At 46.8% G+C, this 19,447-nt stretch overlaps 1 protein-coding gene across 2 annotated transcripts in view; it reads left to right on the top strand.

Moving 5' to 3' along the window:
* Nucleotides 1-16,052, top strand: part of LOC122936108 (amine sulfotransferase-like) — a 74,273-nt gene extending 58,221 nt beyond the window's left edge. For both annotated transcript variants that reach the window (XM_044292127.1, XM_044292126.1), the window contains exons 5-7: nucleotides 12,443-12,537; nucleotides 14,415-14,595; nucleotides 15,863-16,052. In XM_044292127.1, coding sequence (XP_044148062.1) covers nucleotides 12,443-12,537; nucleotides 14,415-14,595; nucleotides 15,863-15,993 — 407 coding nt within the window. In that variant the 3' untranslated portion in view covers nucleotides 15,994-16,052. The remainder of the gene's footprint in view (nucleotides 1-12,442; nucleotides 12,538-14,414; nucleotides 14,596-15,862) is intronic.
* Nucleotides 16,053-19,447: the final 3,395 nt, after the last annotated feature.

The raw sequence follows: 19,447 nt of genomic DNA, 5'->3' as shown, positions 1-19,447 counted from the left end.
CGATTCGCTCATCCCTACATATAGCATCACAATTGTAATGCAGCAATGAATAATGTTACCAAATTGTTATTGCTAATGTGACTGAGAACCAATCAAAAAGGTTTTGTCACGAGTTGGAGGTCCCAGGAGAGACCACCGCGTCGTCAAGCAATAAACAAACGGAAATCAGGTACAGACACACAAGAGTTTATTGCACAAACAGAAACCAAGGAGGGAAACACAGGGAAAATTGAGAGCTCTATGTACTGTCCGCACAGTGGGACGAAAACCCCCACTGCGCCACTGTCTTAGTCACTCCAGAGGGGCGTGACTAAGCAACTCCTGGTATTCACTAGGGCCCCGGATGGTAGGGTTAGACTTTGCCGTAGGGAGTTGCCAGGGTCCACTCTGGAGCATGAACTAGACAGTGACAGCAGGAACGAATGGACAACAGGTACCAGAAGGTACCGACGGCACATAGGCAAACATAACATAGACAGGCAAAAACAAACAGGGCAACTAATAACAGAAGCAGGAATTCACACAAGGGAACAGGGGTGGCAATGAGCAGAGAAGGACTAGCTCCACCATAGCACTCTGTAGCAAGGCATGCTGCAGCAAGGGCTTGCTGAACAGAGAAATATAAATACACAAGGTAACTCAAACATAACTGGCAGAACAGATAACAACACACAGGAAAGAGGACGGGAATGAACAAGTAGGAAACCCACAGAGCACAGACAGACAGACACGGATCCCATGGGTCAGCAGCACGGGAGAGTGGGTACAAACAAGGAGCAGGACAAGACAACACACACCAGGAGAGCTGACACAGAACTGAGGAAACCTCAGCCTTAGGCCTCATGCACACGACCGTTGTGTGCATCCGTGGCCGTTGTGCCATTTTCCGTTTTCTTTCGCGGACCCATTGACTTTCAATGGGTCCGTGGAAAAATCGGAAAATGCACCGTTTTGCAGCCGAGACCGTGATCCGTGTGTCCTGTCCGTCAAAAAAATATGACCTGTCCTATTTTTTTGACGGACAACGGTTCACGGACCCATTCAAGTCAATGGGTCCGTGAAAGAACACGGATGCACACAAGATTGGCATCCGTCGTGTGCATGAGCTTTTTCAGAGCTGAGTTTTCACTTCGTGAAAACTCAGATCCGACAGTATATTCTAACACAGAGGCGTTCCCATGGTGATGGGGACGCTTCTAGTTAGAATATACAACGAACTGTGGACATGACTGCCCCATGCACCTGAAGGGGTTAATTGTGCGTATCATAGCCCCCTGTAAGAGATCCGGGGCTGCCAGGCAGGAGGGGGCAGACCCCCCTCCCTCCCCAGTTTAAATTTCATTGGTGGCTAGTGCGGCCCCCCCCCCGGCTCCCCCTCCCTCCCTCTATTGCATTAACATGGGTGGCAGTGTGCGCAACCCCCCGGCCCCCCCTTCCTCCCTCTATTGTTTTAATACATTGGTGGCAGTGTGCGCAACCCCCCCCCCCCCCCCGCCCCCACTTGCTCCCTCTATTGTTTTAATACATTGGTGGCAGTGTGCACACCCCCCGCGCCCCCCTTCCTCCCTCTATTGTTTTAATACATTGGTGGCAGTGTGCGCACCATATTGTGTCAACGTCAAACGGATCCGTCCCCGTTGACTTGCATTGTAATTCAGGACGGATCCGTTTGGCTCCGCACGGCCAGGCGGACACCAAAATGACTTTTTTTTCATGTCTGTGGATCCTCCAAAAATCAAGGAAGACCCACGGGTGAAAAAACGGTCACGGATCACGGACCTACGGACCCCGTTTTTGCGGACCGTGAAAAAATACTGTCGTGTGCATGAGGCCTTATATACAGGTTCCATGGGTGCAGCAGAGAGGCCACACCCATGGAGCAGACAGAGAGGATTAACTCCTAATAGGAACACAGGGAAGTTAACCCATACAGAACTCAAGAGGGGCCTCGATGTATTTCTGGAGCGTAATAATATTACAGGCTATAGCTACTAGAGAGAGATCGTTGATCCAGGAATTTATTCTGATTGCCTGATTGGAGTCGGGAAGGAATTTTTATTCCCCTAAAGTGAGGAAAATTGGCTTCTACCTCACAGGGTTTTTTTGCCTTCCTCTGGATCAACTTGCAGGATGACAGGCCGAACTGGATGGACAAATGTCTTTTTTCAGCCTTATGTACTATGTTACTATGTTACTATGTTAGAACCACAAATAACACAGAGCCTGGCCATGTAAGGATTGACTGCCTCCATCGGGTTGAGCCCATGGACACTAACTACGGCTACTGTCAGTCGCTATATTCCAGGAGGCTGTGTGCAACAGGTACCCCAGAGTCTCTGGATCACTTGTGCCAGCTGGATTTAGGGAGTCTGGTGACCCTAGTAACGGCTACCCTGGTGCAGTCCACTGAGTTTACTGGCTGGAAAGTCGGAGTTATGTGCATCCACGAAGACTTAAATTACTACCCCACTGCACTGGTGTCTCTAACTATGGTGGCCGGTAGATTGACCCATGAGGTGGCCGTCGCCACCAATTTACATTAATAATCCTGTCTACCAGAGCGAAACCCCACTATATATGTTGAAGGCTGCTTGCAGCCTGTAATTGTGGGAGGAGCGTGCTCACCCTTTATAAACCCCCTCCTCCAAGCAGGGGGGCGCCCGTTTGTTGCAAGCATGCTTCAAGCGCCTGACGTCACTTCCGGCGCGTCTCCCTTCGGTTCTTCACCGCACAGCCCGTCCGTGCTGCCAGCCGCGTCGCCTCGGGTAAGTGTAGCCGCTCTGCGGCTGGCCAGGCGCGCCGCCATCGGCACCTCGTTTCTTGGGCTCGGCAGTGCTCTGCCCGTCAGCCCCGCTCTGCCCGCCGCTGCAGCCCGGTCTGTGATCATCGCGGGGCTCCCCGCTCCCCGCCCCTTGTGCATTTTCCTCCGGCGCTTGGCGTCACGGGATGCCGCTCCGCCTGGGGGCGGGGGGGAGGGCGGGGAAGCTGGCCGGCTGGTAGGGGCAGTTTACGGCAACCCGTGCCGAGGATTCAGCCATGGCTTGGTTTTTCTGTGTTGGGGGTTCGCCCCTCAGCCGACTGGAATGATTTGTGTTCGTTTCCTCCCCATGTGGGACTTGAGCCACGTCGGGGGCGCCGGCATTGGCGGCGCCCGGCGTCCGAGTGCCGCCCTGCAACAGTAACTCTCGCACTGCTGAAAAAAAAAAAAAGAAAAAAATTAAAGGGGAAGATGCTTTCAGCAACTTGCAGCTAAACGTTAACCCTCGCACTGCTGGGTTAAATTAAATTAAAAGAAAAAAAAAAAAAAAAAAAAAAAAAAAAAAAAAAAATTTAAAGGGGAAGATGCATTCAGCAACTTGCAGCTAAACGTTAACCCTCGCACTGCTGGGTTAAAAAAAAAAAAAAAAAAGCCCGCACTAGTGCATTGGCCGGTCTCAACCACTGGGAGCGGACGTTTCGGCAATCGGGGGTCCAGCGGTGCCTGGGCCTCCCTTCGGTGCTTCCGCACCTAAGTCTCCCAGGGGGGATAAAAGGAGGGGGGCCGTTCCCTGATTCTACATCTCCGGTACTGGTCTCCCTGGTCTCGGGGGTAATGCCTCCCCGAGTCGCTCTGGGTACAATGTTTTTCTGAATCGCTCAGGGGCAGTGTCTTCCTGGTGTGCTTAGGTGTAATGTCTTCCTGAATCGGTCAGGGTAATGTCTTCCTGGATCACTCAGGCGCAATGTCTTCCTGAATCGCTCAGGGGCAGTGTCTTCCTGGTTTGCGTAGGTGTAGTGTCTTCCTGAATCACTCAGGTGTAATGTCTTCCTGAATCGCTCTGGTAATGTCTGCTGGAATCACTCAGGTGCGATGTCTTCCAGGATCATTCAGGTGCAAGGTCTTCTGGAATCGCTCAGGTGTAATGTCTCCCTGAATCGCTCAGGTGTAATGTCTCCCTGAATCGCTCAGGTGTAATGTCTCCCTGAATCGCTCAGGTGTAATGTCTCCCTGAATCGCTCAGGTGTAATGTCTCCCTGAATCGCTCAGGTGTAATGTCTCCCTGAATCGCTCAGGTGTAATGTCTCCCTGAATCGCTCAGGTGTAATGTCTCCCTGAATCGCTCAGGTGTAATGTCTCCCTGAATCGCTCAGGTGCAATGTCTCCCTGAATCGCTCAGGTGCAATGTCTCCCTGAATCACTCGGGTGCAATGTCTCCCTGAATCACTCAGGTAATATTTTCCCAGATCACTCAGGAATGATGTCCGCCCAGCTTCATGTTGGTGTCACGTGTTCACTGGGTCAATCGGGGGCCGGGTGTTCCTGGTTCGTCCAGGGTCATATGTTCCCTGTTCGCTCGGGTTTCATGAATCTCCATGGTTGGCCGAGCTCCTGGTGTTCCTGAGCGTTCGGGGCTCATGTGTTCCCTGTTCTTTCAGGGGTCATGTGTTCCCCGCGTTGTGTCAGGTGTCACGGGCAGTACAAACCCGGGTGTCATGTGTTCCCTGGGTCATCCGGACCCAATTCCGGCCCAAGTTCCCCTTGGGTCAGGGTCACGCACCCTTCCCTGCTCAGGGGTCTAGCTGTTCGCATCCCTCGCCGGGTATCGGTCCAAAAACCCAGCTGGTTTTCACGTATAACAGGGTCTCGGCCTCCAGGATTGCGAGCTAGCTGCGTTCGTTCCGCCAAATCTTCTCCTGGTCCAGGTAAACCCAGCCACGGACCTGCTGTGCACCTTGCCACTACGCAGCGTATTCATTATCACAAGCTCCCGTTCATAGGTCTCCATCTCACCCAGAGATCAGTAGCACGGTCCGTTCTTTTCAGGTAGGTAGCGAACACCTCTACGTGGTCAGACCCATTCCCCCCTGCATCGCTCAAGTGCAAATGTCTTCCCTCAATCGCTCGGGTGTGAGGTCGTCCCTGGATCGTTCAGGGGCAATGTCGTCCCTGAATCTTGGGGTCAATGTCGTCCCTGTGTCGCCCAGGGGTAATGTCTTCCCTAAAACACGTAAGTATCATGGTTTTCCCTGTATCACCCAGGTACCATCTTCCCGGATCCCTGAATCGCTCAGGTCTCATGTTTTTCCTCAGGTCCCAGGGGTCATGTCTACCCTGAATCATTCAGGTTTGTCTTCCCTGGCTTTTTCTCCAAATTACAGGTGTCAGTTTACCCAGGAACCGCATGTGTCATGTCTTCCCTGAATCCTCAGGGTTATGTTTCTCCAATTCAGGTGTCATGTTTTCTATCGCTCATGTCATTTCTTCCCTAAGTGACTCAGGGGCCAGGTCCCTGAATCGCTCTGGTGTTATGCCTCCCTTAGTCACTTAGGGGTAAGGTTCCCTGAATCGCTCAGGTGTGGTGTTCCCTGAATCGCTCAGGTGTGGTGTTCCCTGAACCGCGCAGGTGTGGTGTTCCCTGAATCGCTCAGGGTGGTGTGTTCCCTGAATCGCTCAGGTGTGGTGTGTTCCCTGAATCGCTCAGGTGTGCGGTGTTCCCTGAATCGCTCAGGTGTGGCGTTCTCCCTGATGCAGGTTTTGTTTTCCTTCCTCTTCCAGGTCGGTTGTTCCCAGGTTGCATATTTTCCTGAACAGTCTGGTTATGTATTCCTCTGAGGCTCGCAGGTCAGGTTGGCCTGATTCGCTCAGGCTTCTGTTTTTTCCCGGCTCTCCCAGGGAGTATGTAGTGGCCAGGTCCAGCCGAATTCAAGGTTCTGCCCGGCCCTCCTAGGTGTCCGTCATCTTCATGTGGATGCGTATAATTGCCTGCGTTGCTTAGTATTCCATGTCGCCTGAACCACTCAGGAGGCAGTGCATCGCCCGATTTTCGCAGGTTCCATGCGTCAGCCTGTAATGCTCAGGGATTGGTTCAGCACGTCCGGCTGGTTCCTGGGTACCCGATTCGTGTCCGGTGTGTCTGGATTTTGTTTCCGCAGGTTTGTTGCATGCTGCGCGACTTCGGGCTCTGATGCTGGCTGTCCAGGGTCACCCAGCAGTTGGCCATGACGCCCAGGCTGCATCCCGGTTCTCCATCACCTCTTTCCAGTGCCACCAGATCGCACCTCTCTCCGGGTCTCGCACCGACGCAAGCTTATTTTTTCTTGTAAACAGGGCCTCAGCCCACCGGAATGTCGATCCATCCTCAGTTATATCGCAGGGCTCCTCCATGCCCCGTCACTCCACGGGCCGGGTTTCAGGTAGGTTCCAGCCGAGTGGCGGCGTGATGCCTCTCCAAAGCTCAGAGCCTTCCTTCATTTATCACGACCCACCTTTCCAGGTCTTCAGTTATCGCCGGAGACTCGGCGGCACTGTCCGTTGATTCGGTTAGGTTGCAATCCTTTCTATACCATGTTCTCTGTTTCCTTCTGATTCTCAGGTTTCATGTTTTTTTCCGGATTAGCTCAAATGCATGTTTTTTGCCCATTCACCCGGGTCTAATTCCCGGAGTCGCGCGGGTTTCACGTGTTTCCTGGATCACTCAGGTCCATGCATTTCCCTGGGTCGCTCGGGTTCATGTGTATTCCTGAGTTCCTCGGGTTTGTGTTCCAGAATCGCCCGGGTTCATGTTGTCTGTGTCGCTCGGGTTATGTATGTTCCCAAGTCACTCAGGTTTTACATTTCCCTGAATCGCTCAGGTTTTGTATCTTTCTGTCTTGCAGGTTGCCAGTATCGCCAGGTGGTATGTTTTCCTGATTCACCCAGGTCACGTATTTTCCGGAATCACTCAGGTTTTGTTTCCTGTCTCCAGGTTGGCGGTTTTCATGTTGTGTGTTTTCCTTGATTTCTCAGGTTACATATTCCCTGATCGCTCAGGTCTGTGTCCCACAGGTGGTTCGCTTTTGCCTGAATCGCTCAGGTCTTTTGGTCCCACAGGTTGTACGCAGTTGCCTGAATCGCTCAGGATCCGTTATTGGCCTGAAACGCTCAGGGTTTCAGCGGTAACCAGTGGCTTCCTTAGCCCATTACCACACGCACCGCCACCTGTCATTCAACACCATCAAGCTGTATTGGCCAGCATTCAATACCGTGGGGTGCTCGGGGACCCCTCCGCCAAATCCGTTTCGTATCAGGCCTTCAAAGCCACCCCCAGGGTTAGCGCGGCGGACCAGGTGCGTAGACAACCAGTGTCGGGCTAGCTTTCTGCAGATTGGCCGTAGCCCTAGACGGTCTCCCTTGGGCACTCAGCAAGCATCATCACCAAGCAGCCATGTACCTAGGGTTCCACGGGCTCTTGGACCGGGGGAGTTCACCTGCGGCACGGTCAACCGAGCGACCCTGCTCAGGCGACATCTCGCCTGGAATTTTGTCCACTTCATACGGACCATCCCGGCCACCGAGTCCAATCTGGCTGGTCCTCCCACCGAGGTAGAGTTCTTCCCTACGGCCAACTGTTGGTGTTCCGCCAAGGTGCTCCAGGAGCTCCTGGCCTCCCTCCGATTTTCCGCTCTAGACGACCCGGGGCTCCCGATCAACGGTAGGCACCTGCCTTCAACCCTGTTCAGGTCAGCATCCGTACCCTGGCCGCAGGGCTGGGTTCAACCCTAGCACGACATCCAGGCACTCCTTCTGCTAGGGGCCGCATCCGCAGCATCAAGTCATCGGGTGCCGGCGCATGTCATCCGCAAGATGGGTCGTTGGCGGTCGTCCGGCTTCACAAGGTACATTCCGAATCCACGGGCGGAGATCTCCAGAGCCTTTTGTTCTTTGGCATTAGTTCACACTATGCTTCAATGAATGCTTCACTCCCTGCTACGTTCCAGTTCTCTTTGGCCACTATTCAGGCCTTACCTCGTCACTGGCGCCGGGCACACTCCAGCCAGTTGGGTTGGGACAGTCCGTAGGCATGCCTATTCTGTTCCCCGCTTAGCTCCTCCCACAAATGTTGAAGGCTGCTTGCAGCCTGTAATTGTGGGAGGAGCGTGCTCACCCTTTATAAACCCCCTCCTCCAAGCAGGGGGGCGCCCGTTTGTTGCCCCTCCCTCCCTTCCCTTTTCTTATACTCTCCTCCTAGGTGGCCCACTATTCAGGCCTTACCTCGTCACTGGCGCCGGGCACACTCCAGCCAGTTGGGTTGGGACAGTCCGTAGGCATGCCTATTCTGTTCCCCGCTTAGCTCCTCCCACAAATACAGTATATATATATATATATATATATATATATATATTATTTTTGTATTTTTTTTTTATTAAGTTCCATAACTTATCTACAATAAAAACTAAAAAGTTATTTTAAGTTTTCTTTTGACAGAGCTATGTGGGGGCTTTATTCTTGTGGGATCACTTGTAGTTTTCAGTAGTATCAAAGGAGTACATTTTGATTGCTTTTTCCATTCCATTCTTTTTGTGGGACTTAAGCAAAAAATAATAATATTTTGCCATTGCTTTTTCAGTTTTTTTTTTCTTCAGTGTTTACACTGCAGGACAAATTAAGTGATCATTGAATAGTTCAGTTCTCTATGGAAGAAGCAATACCAAATACATGGAAGGGATTTACCATATTTTTCGATGATAAGACACACCTAGGTTTTTGAGGAAGAAAATAAGAAAAAAATATTTTGAACCAAAAGGTGTGCTTTGGTAGGTTTTGAAGTAATGGTGGTCTGTGGATGCCGCACTGTTATGAGGGATCTGTGGATGACGCACTGTTATGGGGTATCTGTGGATGACGCGCTGTTATGGGAGAATCTGTGGATGACGCACTGTTATGGGGGATCTGTTGATGACGCATTGTTATGGGGGGATCTGTGGATGACGCACTGTTATGGGGGATCTGTGGATGACGCACTGTTATGGGGGGATCTGTGGATGACGCACTGTTATGGGGATCTGTGGATGATGCACTGTTATGGGGGAATCTGTGGATGACACTGATGGGGGATCTGTGGATGACACTGATGGGGGATCTGTGGATTACACTGATGGGGAATCTGAATTAGGCCTCATGCACACGACCGTTGTGTGCATCCGTGGCCGTTGTGCCGTTTTCAGTTTTTTTTCGCTGACCCATTGACTTTCAATGGGTCCGTGGAAAAATCAGAAAATGCACCGTTTGGCAGCCGAGACCGTGATCCGTGTATCCTGTCCGTCCAAAAAATATGACTTGTCCTATTTTTTTGACGGACAACGGTTCACGGACCCATTCAAGTCAATGGGTCCGTGAAAGAACACGGATGCACACAAGATTGGCATCCGTGTCCGTGATCCGTGGCCGTAGGTTACTTTCATACAGACGGATCCGAAGATCCGTCTGCATAAAAGCTTTTTCATAGCTGAGTTTTCACTTCGTGAAAACTCAGATCCGACAGTATATTCTAACACAGAGGCGTTCCCATGGTGATGGGGACGCTTCTAGTTAGAATATACAACGAACTGTGTACATGACTGCCCCCTGCTGCCTGGCAGCACCCGATCTCTTACAGGGGGCCGTGATCCGTACAAATAACCCCTCAGGTGCTGCACCTGAAGGGGTTAATTGTGCTATCATAGCCCCCTGTAAGAGATCCGGGCTGCCAGGCAGCAGGGGGCAGACCCCCCTCCCTCCCCAGTTTAAATTTCATTGGTGGCCAGTGCGCCCCCCCTCCCTCCCTCTATTGTATTAATAACATTGGTGGCACAGTGTGCGCCCCCCCCCTCCCTCTATTGTAATAATAGCATTGGTGGCACAGTGTGCGGCCCCCCCTCCCTCCCTCTATTGCATTAACATTGGTGGCAGTGTGCGCCCCCCCCCTCCTCCCTCTATTGTTTTAATACATTTGTGGCAGTGTGCGCCCCCCCCTTCCTCCCTCTATTCTTTTAATACATTGGTGGCAGTGTGCGCCCCCCCCCCTTCCTCCCTCTATTCTTTTAATACATTGGTGGCAGTGTGCGCCCCCCCCCCCCCCTTCCTCCCTCTATTCTTTTAATACATTGGTGGCAGTGTGCGGCCTCCCCTCTCCCTCCCCCCCCCCAGATCATTGGTGGCAGCGGAGTTCCGATCGGAGTCCCAGTTTAATCGCTGGGGCTCCGATCGGTAACCATGGCAACGAGGACGCTACTGCAGTCCTGGTTGCCATGGTTACTTAGCCTTAGCAATAGTAGAAGATTCATACTTACCTGCTGGCTGCTGCGATGTCTGCGTCCGGCCGTGAGCTCCTCCTACTGGTAAGTGACAGCAATTTGCCGCACAGACCTGTCACTTACCAGTAGGAGGAGCTCCCGGCCGGACACAGATCGCCACAGCCAGCAGCCAGGTAAGTATGATGCTTCTACTCTGCTGCCACCAATGATCGGGGGGGGGGGGGGCGCACACTGCCACCAATGCTATTATTACAATAGAGGGAGGGAGGGGGGGTGCACACTGCCACCAATGTTATTATTACAATAGAGGGAGGGAGGCGGGGGGGGCGCACACTGCCACCAATGCTATTATTACAATAGAGGGGGGGGGGGCGCACACTGCCACCAATGCTATTATTACAAAAGAGGGAGGGAGGGGGGGCGGGGGCGCACACTGCCACCAACGAGTTAACTACAGGGGAGGGAGGGGGGGCCCACTGGCCACCAATGAGTTAAAAACAGGGGGGGGGGGGTCTTCCCCCTGCTGCCTGGCAGCACCTGCCAGGCAGCAGGGGGCAGTCATGTACACAGTTTTTTTGTATATTCTAACCTGAAGCGTCCCTAACCTGAAACTCCAATCCGATGGTATAAAAGAACTCCAGACTTTACATTGAAAGTCAATGGGGACGGATCAGTTTGAAATGGCACCATATTGTGTCAACGTCAAACGGATCCGTCCCCATTGACTTGCATTGTAATTCAGGACGGATCCATTTGGCTCCGCACGGCCAGGCGGACACCAAAACGACACGGCCAGGCGGACACCAAAACGACAAAAATCCGTGACCCACGGACGAAAAAACGGTCACGGATCACGGACCTACGGACCCCGTTTTTGCGGACCGTGAAAAAATACTGTTGTGTGCATGAGGCCTTACGCTGATGGGGAATCTGTGAATTACGCTGATGGGGAATCTGTGAATTACGCTGATGGGGAATCTGTGAATTACGCTGATGGGGAATCTCTGAATTACGCTGATGGGGAATCTCTGAATTACGCTGATGGGGAATCTGTGAATTACGCTGATGGGGAATCTGTGAATTACGCTGATGGGGAATCTGTGGATTTAGCTGATGGGGAATCTGTGGATTACGCTGATGGGGGCTCTATGGACGACACTTATGTCATCCACAGATCCCCATAAGTGTCATCTACAGATCCCCCATCAGATGCATCCGTGTGGAGGGAGGATGCGGAGACACTCATGGCGGGGCCCGGTAAAGTGATTCTACTCTAATACACCGGGCCCCGCAGCTGTTAAGTACATTCAATCCGATCCATATCTTAATGTATGCCGCACTGTTCTGCACTTACTTTAGTACCGTATGTATAGCATTACAACGGCGCAGACCAGCAGCTCCCTCGGTCATGTGCCATCTGCCCCGCCTGCCTGTTCATTCATAAAGTGAGATAAGCAGGCAGGCGGCGCATAAGGAGGCAGGTGGGGCAGGCAGCGCATGACCGGGGGAGCTGCCGGTCTGAGCAGTCCTAACACTATACATACGGTACTACAGTAAGTACAGAACAGTGCTGTATACATTAAGATTTGGATCGGATTGAATGTACTTAACAGTTGCGGGGCCTGGTGTATTAGAGTAGAGTCACTGCACCGGTCCCCGCCATGAGTGTCCTCGCCTCCTCCCTCCACATTGATACTTCGCGGGCCACGCTGTGCAGCATAGCGGCCAACGAAGTATCCGCTTTATAAGACGCATGGCCACTTTTGGGGGGAGGAAGTGCGTCTTATAAAGCAAAAAATACGGTCTTTTTTTTTTACTTTTTTCATGAGAAAAAGTTGTATTTTTTTCTTTTTTTTACTTGGTATTTTTTAAAATACTATTTTATTTACTTCTTATATTTCACCACTTGATAATCTCACAAGGGAACTTTGCCATGTGATCTTTTAATCGCTTACATAATACACATTACTACTTATATAGCCAGTGTATTATGTGGTCAGTAGGACATTCTGTGCCTCTGGTGGCCTTCAATAAACTCCTGGCTGCTATGTAAAGGCATTGGACACCTGCAATCACATTCATAGGGGTGCCGATAGGTGACAGTGGGAATCTCCTCTATCAGAAACCATTTAGATGCCACGGTTGCTAATAACTGTGACATCTAAGCGATTAAATAGCCAGGATTAGAAGTTTGTCCCATTCTGGCCATTAGAGCAGGTTCTTGGCTGTCTGCTAACACATATTGTGGGTTAAACCTTCACTACCATAAAAAGGCAATAATTAAACTTTAAAGCTTGTTAGTGAGCACCTTAAAAGTATGTAAGGGCGGTTACTAACTTTTTAAACCCATGCAGTGCTCTAAAGCAAGAGTAATTCCATAATTTTGAAGATAAACCATTTTATTTTACAGTCTTCATTGGCTCATGGTTTGATCATGTTAAGGGCTGGTACACGCACAAAGAGGATTTCAACATACTTTTTTTGACGTATGAGGAAATGAAAAAGGTAATTAGTAGTTTATTTGTTTATATGAAGATAAGCAATATATAAAGTGAATTCGAAAACTATGGTATCCATTTGGAATTTACATCAATGTAAAGACTATAGGGGAGATTTATCAAACTGCTGTAAAGTAGAACTGGCTTAGTTGCCCATAGCAACCAATCAGATTCCACCTTTCATTTTCCAAAGGAGCTGTGAAAAATGAAAGGTGGAATTTGATTGGTTTTTATGGGCAACTAAGCCAGTTCTACTTTACACCAGTTTGATAAATCTCCCCCTATAAGTCCTAAGACACAACATCTGTTGATATACACTAAGTGAAGTACACTATTTTTCTAAAAATATCAGTGGTATTAAACCTGCATTATTTTTATGGTCTCACATAGGCTTGTGCTAATTGAGCTTCAGATCCAAAGTCGATTCATTCAAAGAATGTGGTTTTAATGCTGTCTTCGTACAGCATTACAATATATGGCCTTTATGTAACAAAACTTCATCTCGGCCAAAGTTGCATGAGGATACTTTCACACTAGCGGCGCGGACCTCTGGACGGCTGTTCCGGCGGGTGAACAGCCTGTCTGACCCGTCCTGCCGTTAGAGAACGCGACATGTCGTACTTTTATTCCACCCCGTCCTCATTATAGTCAATGGGGCCGGAGCGGTAGTCCGAGGGCATGCGTTCACTAGCGGCAGGACGGATCCGACAGCCTGTTCACCCGCCGAAACAGCCAGCCGGAGGTCCATGCCGCTAGTGTGAAACTAGCCTAAGACTTCGGTGAATGACTTCGGTATTCCTATCTGCTTATTGAAAAAAAAAAAAAAATAGGAATCCAAAGTGGGATTTGGTAGCGGCTGGTACCTCAGTACTAAAGCCCACTTTGGATTCCTATTTTAAAATGTTTTTTTCAATACACAGATGGGAATACCGAAGTAATTCACCGAAGTCTCATAACACTTCGGCCAAGATGAAGTTTGGTTCCACAGAGACAATACATTTTAATGCTGTATGGAAACAGCATTAAAACCAAAGTTTTCAAATGAATCGACTTCGGCTCTATGATCCTAAGTTGCATTTGCTCAAGCCTACTCTCACATCTGAGCTCCACTCATTGCATTCAATATGCTTTGCCCCTTCAGAATGCATGCACATGGTCACTTTCCATTTAAGTCTATGGAAGATATGAAAACTGCAGAGCAAGCAGGCTCTGGAGGGCAACTACACATGCGTAGTCACCATCCTACAGCAAACAGAGGACATGGGCAAGTGTTCTCAGGACCATGGGGGTCCCAGCCCAATGGCATAGGTAGGTTTAGAGTAGGACCTGCCTGACTGAGACCACCTTGACATTGGTAGGTGGGCACAGATGTGTTTTGATGAAAATATATTGGCTGAGAGCCTTGGATTTTATCACATCAGAGTGAAGGTTAAGTACATATATAATGTTTGCATCTGTTATGTTACTGCCTTATCTGTTTTCATTTATTTATTCAGAAATGTAGCCATGATGTTTTTATCGTTGTTTTTTTTCTGGTCCCAACATTTGGGCTTCAAGCAATGAAATATTTGTACCAGATTCTATTTATATGAGAAACCTTTTTAATGTTTATGATGCCAAAAGAAAGGTTAGAACTTGAGCATTATAATTTAACCTTTATGACAAACTGCACAATGCACAATCAAAAAATGAAGCCATAGGTCACATGGTGAGCACCAAGGCTGCTCATCATTGATGTACAGTATAAGATGGGAGCACAACAGGGGACAATTACAGCTTCTATTATATTTTCTTCTCTGGTATATGTTTAGCTCAGAATTAATTGTTATTAAAATGAGACTATAATATGTGACCATTGGCCATATTTTTATATGTCTGTTTCAGGACCTTCAATCAGTTGTGCTAAAAATATCCAAATTTGTGGACATAAACCTTGATGAAAAAGCAATCGATACCGTGGTGCAGCGATCAACTTTTAAGAACATGAAGGATGATCCCCTTTCTAATTACAAATTTGTTTCAAAAGATTTGTTAGACCAAAGTAAAGGAGATTTTCTACGTAAAGGTAAATTCAAAATAAATCAGTATCCCAAGAGGCAAAAGTAATGAAAACTAACCCTTTTAATCTACACTGATCTAGTACTGTACCTATGCTTAAGATCTTTGTTTATAGACTGCAAGCAATGAAATGTTGTACCAGCGAGTGACATCTGCAGCAAATCACTGGTACCTGGTTGAGCATACATGTTTATGGAAATGTGCTATAAACCATTGACAGACAACTCTAACAACAACTTATCTACTGGGTTACAAAAGCCCAGTCTTTTGGGTTGCCAAGATTTAAAAGAGGTTTTCCATTGCTCTTCACTTCCTGGAAAGAAAAACTGAAAATTACAGGGGATGCCTGTTTAGCCAATCATCGGTCACATTGTTGACCTGCCTCAGCTAGTGATTACCTTAGCAGCATCTCTTGTGATTTTGTTTAATGAACTGGGAGCAACTAGTGGAGAGCAGTGGGCATAAGAACAGTGTCAGAGCCAACAGGAGATCAGTGAAGTGAACAATACTTCCTGCTTATTTTTAACCTATTCCGCCCCTTTAAAAAATGTAGTTATGCCCGCAAACAGTAGTTATGCCCCTTTAGAGCCCCCACACATTAGTTATTCCCCTTAGTGTCCTCTTCATAAAAGAATTTTCCATTAGTGCCCTCAAACAGTAATTATTCCCCATTAGTGATCATTCACAATAGAGTAGTTCCTTAGTAGTAGTACTCCTTTAGTGCCTCCACAAAGTAATTATGCCCCCTTAGTGCCTCCACAGAATGCGCATACAGATGAAATTGGGACTTGTTGCAACCAACCAATTGTCCCACCTGATCTAGGACAGTTCAAATGCATAAATCATGCAACCTACTGTTGGTGGACGAGATGCAGTTGCATTGTTTGCCCTGTGGTTAACAGAGCTCTCTCTATCTTAAGGACAGGGCATTAGTATCTGTAGCCCATAAACCCCTTTAAAAAGAAATATGTCCCAATGCTTCATCATACACTGATACATTAAAGTATAATATATAAGTGCATCTTTGCTGGGGACACTATCCTTTGCTGTGTTTATTAATTGTCTTCTGGCCTGTGTGTTTAGATTCATTAAAGAGAAGCAGTAGAACAAATATGATGACATTTATTGTCAGAAAAATTGAATATATTGTATAGAAATGTACTTCTATGGAAACTATTTCATAAAATATTGGTAATTATGGGTACTCTAAACTGATTCTACATTCCACATACCGTAAATCCACTGGCTAAATTTCTCTGTAAATCTTTTACCAGGGATTGCTGGTGACTGGAAAAATATAATGACGGTGGCACAAAGTGAGATGTTCGATAAACTATTCAAAGAAAAGATGGGAGATCTGCCAATAACGTTTTTGTGGGATCTTGATGAAGAAACTGCATCCTAGAGTGTATGTGTGGGATACATGGACCAAGAATTAAAATAAAAATATATTTGAATACAGAGCATACATTCTTATTGTTTCTCAACGGTGCCTTATTAGCCAGAACAGACTCCCTTGACCTCACCATTGGTCGAAGTTCATGCCAAGTTAGGGGATCTACCAATCAAATTTATCTGGGTCATGGATGAAAAAATTTCTCTGGACATCAGATGGTTACCCCCTAGAGTTCTAGATGAGCTCAGTTAAGTTATTGCTTTGCCTCTGTTCATAATATTTACAGATTCTTTAATGACAGACATTGTACCAAGGGACTAGAACAAGGTGAATGTGGTGCCTGTTTTCAAAAAGGGTGGTAGGTCTTCACAAGGAACTTATAGACACCTACAGTGGGAAAAATGTTTACATGGCCTTCTAAATGACTACATACATGATTATGTAACAGTAAATAATATAATACATTAACCGTATATCCACTGAGACTGACCTTGCCATGTGCACCGCTGACCTCTGAGTACTGACAGACTGTCCTTGTATTAAACTAACTGTTTGGGCCTCCACTTGGCAAATGAGGTTCAATATAGATAAATGTAAAGTTATGCAACTAGGGGCTAATAATCTGCATGCAGCAAATGTCCTAAGTGGAGTAAAACAGGTAGAGTCACTTGTTGAGAAGGATCTGGGTGTAATAGTAGATCATAAACTAAATAACAGCATGGCGTAAGGCCAACAAACATTTTTCTTGTATTGAAAGAGGAATGGAATTTCTGGACGGGATGTAATATTGCCACTATACAAAGCTTTGGTACAGCCTCACCTGGAATACGCGGTTCAGTTCTGGGCATCACATCATAAAAAGGATGCTCTGGAGATAGGAAAAGTGCAAAGGAGAGCAACTAAACTCATAAAGGGCCTAAAAGATGTTAATTATAAGAAAAGATTAAAAGAGATGGATGAAAAAATGATTTTGTCTAGCTACCGTCTTTGAATGTCATATGCAATTAATAGAAATGTTGCTTCTAGCATTCTTAAGCTATGATTACACTCGCCTTGGTTCTCGAAGCACATTGCTATCTATTAGGTAAAAGTAAACATATAAAAACCTTTCATGGTCTGGCTTACTGTATTTCTACAATGATCAGTTTTCACAGGTACATAGATTTATTCCCAAGCAACTTTATCACCAAATTATGATCAGAATTGTCTGGTACATCAGTTACAGCTATAGTCTAGACCAAGAGTTCACAATTTGTGGCAAAAATGCTACATGTGGCCTACAATACAATTGGGTGACGTCCCCATCATCTGGTGACTACCGATGAGCGGCAGGGGCAATATTTGAATTAGCGATATTTTGGCGAATATTTTGTAAAATATTCGTCATATATTTGCGAATTCGAGATTATTTTCTTGATTGTGAAAATCGGCAATGTAGGCATGGGTCACTTTTGCTACTAGAAGTATCCTGAGACTGGAGAAAATGGTTGGCATGGCAGAACATTAAAAATGGTTTTATATACAGATAGAGCGAACCAATATACTCACGATTGCGCTAATCGGCACTAATGATTAGAATAATTGAGCGCAATACGCGAAACTTCACATTTTAGCAGGTTTGACCACATATTACTGATTGGTGCACTATGTATTGTTGTGAAATCACAGCAGTATGTCTAGCATGTATGTATAGACAGCAGAACCTATCAGTTACACTATATCAGGATATAACCCACACTGACTATCTCCCACTAACTATTAGAGAAGGCCTTGCGGTTTGCTAGGCGGTCGTTTTGCAGCAAACTTTGCTCGTTCACGATTGGCCGAACATGCGAACATATGGCCATTTCCGCCAGCACCATATTCTTTTGAATTGTGCCAAACTTTGACCCATGACACATCCATCAGGTGGGACAGGACAGCCAATTGAAATGTTTCAGCAGCCATTTTACAGTCTGTGTTTTGCCAGTGTAGGGAGAGGTTGCTTTGTGGAGCAGAGACAGACTGTTAGGGACACCAAACGCTAGCTAATAGGGCCACAAAAGTTATTTTAAGGACTGGTTATAGGTGTGTTAGCGATAGGTGTGATATACTGAGCGGTGTGATATACTTATAATATACTTTCTAACATAGAAAGTATATTATGGTGCATTTGTATTGTACAGCAGTTGTGTGCGTTTCTGTTGCGATACCGCAGATATATAGAGGGACAAACGCTATTGGAATAACTAATTGCAAATGGTGTGATATACCTGTTGCCCCAAAAAATAACTGATTGAGGGGTGTAATATACCTATAATATAGTTTCTAACATAGATAGTATATTATAGTGCATTTGTATTGTGCAGCAGTTGTGGGCGGTTCTGCTGAATGAGGGGTGCGATATACCTGCTTCCATCAAATATTGATTTAGGCCTGCTGATGGGTGCGATATACCTGCTTCCACCAAAAATTGATTGATGCCTGCGATACAGCAGCTTTAATAAAATACTGATTCAGGGGTGTGATATACCTGCATCCACCAAAGATTAATTCAGGGGTTCTATATACCTGCTTCCATAAAATTCTGATTGAGGGGTGCGATATACCTGCTTCTACAAAATGCTAAATAAGGGGAAATATATACCTGCTTTTTTACAAAATACTGATTAAGGGTTTCTATATACCTGTTTCCTCAAAATACTAAATGAGGGGTGCGATATACCTGCTTTCACCAAATATTGATTAAGGGGTTCTATATACCTGCTTCCACAAAATAATGATTATGGGGTTTGATATACCTGCTTCCACAAAATACTGATTAAGGGGTGCGATATACTTACTTCTACAAAATACTGATTAAGGCGTTCTTTATACCTGATTCCACAAAATACTGATTGAGGGATGATATATACCTGCTTCCACCAAATAGTGATTCAGGTGTTTTATATACAGTACAGACCAAAAGTTTGGACACGCCTTATCATTCAAAGAGTTTTCTTTATTTTCATGACTATGAAAATTGTAGATTCACACTGAAGGCATAAAAACTATGAATTAACACATGTAGAATTATATATATAACATAGAAGTGTGAAACAACTGAAAATATGTCATATTCTAGGTTCTTCAAAGTAGCCACCTTTTGCTTTGATTACTGCTTTGCACACTCTTGGCATTCTCTTGATGAGCTTTAAGAGGTAGTCACCTGAAATGGTTTTTACTTCACAGGTGTGCCCTGTCAGGTTTAATAAGTGGGATTTCTTGCCTTATAAATGGGGTTGGGACCATCAGTTGCGTTGTGGAGAAGTCAGGTGGATACACAGCTGATAGTCCTACTGAATAGACTGTTAGAATTTGTATTATGGCAAGAAAAAAAGCAGCTAAGTAAAGAAAAACAAGTGGCCATCATTACTTTAACAAATGAAGGTCAGTCAGTCCGAAAAATTGGGAGAACTTTGAAAGTGTCCCCAAGTGCAGTAAC

This window comes from Bufo gargarizans, chromosome 4, assembly GCF_014858855.1.
Source record: "Bufo gargarizans isolate SCDJY-AF-19 chromosome 4, ASM1485885v1, whole genome shotgun sequence".
Lineage (NCBI taxonomy): Eukaryota > Metazoa > Chordata > Amphibia > Anura > Bufonidae > Bufo > Bufo gargarizans.
This window is presented reverse-complemented; position numbering and strand designations above follow the sequence as displayed.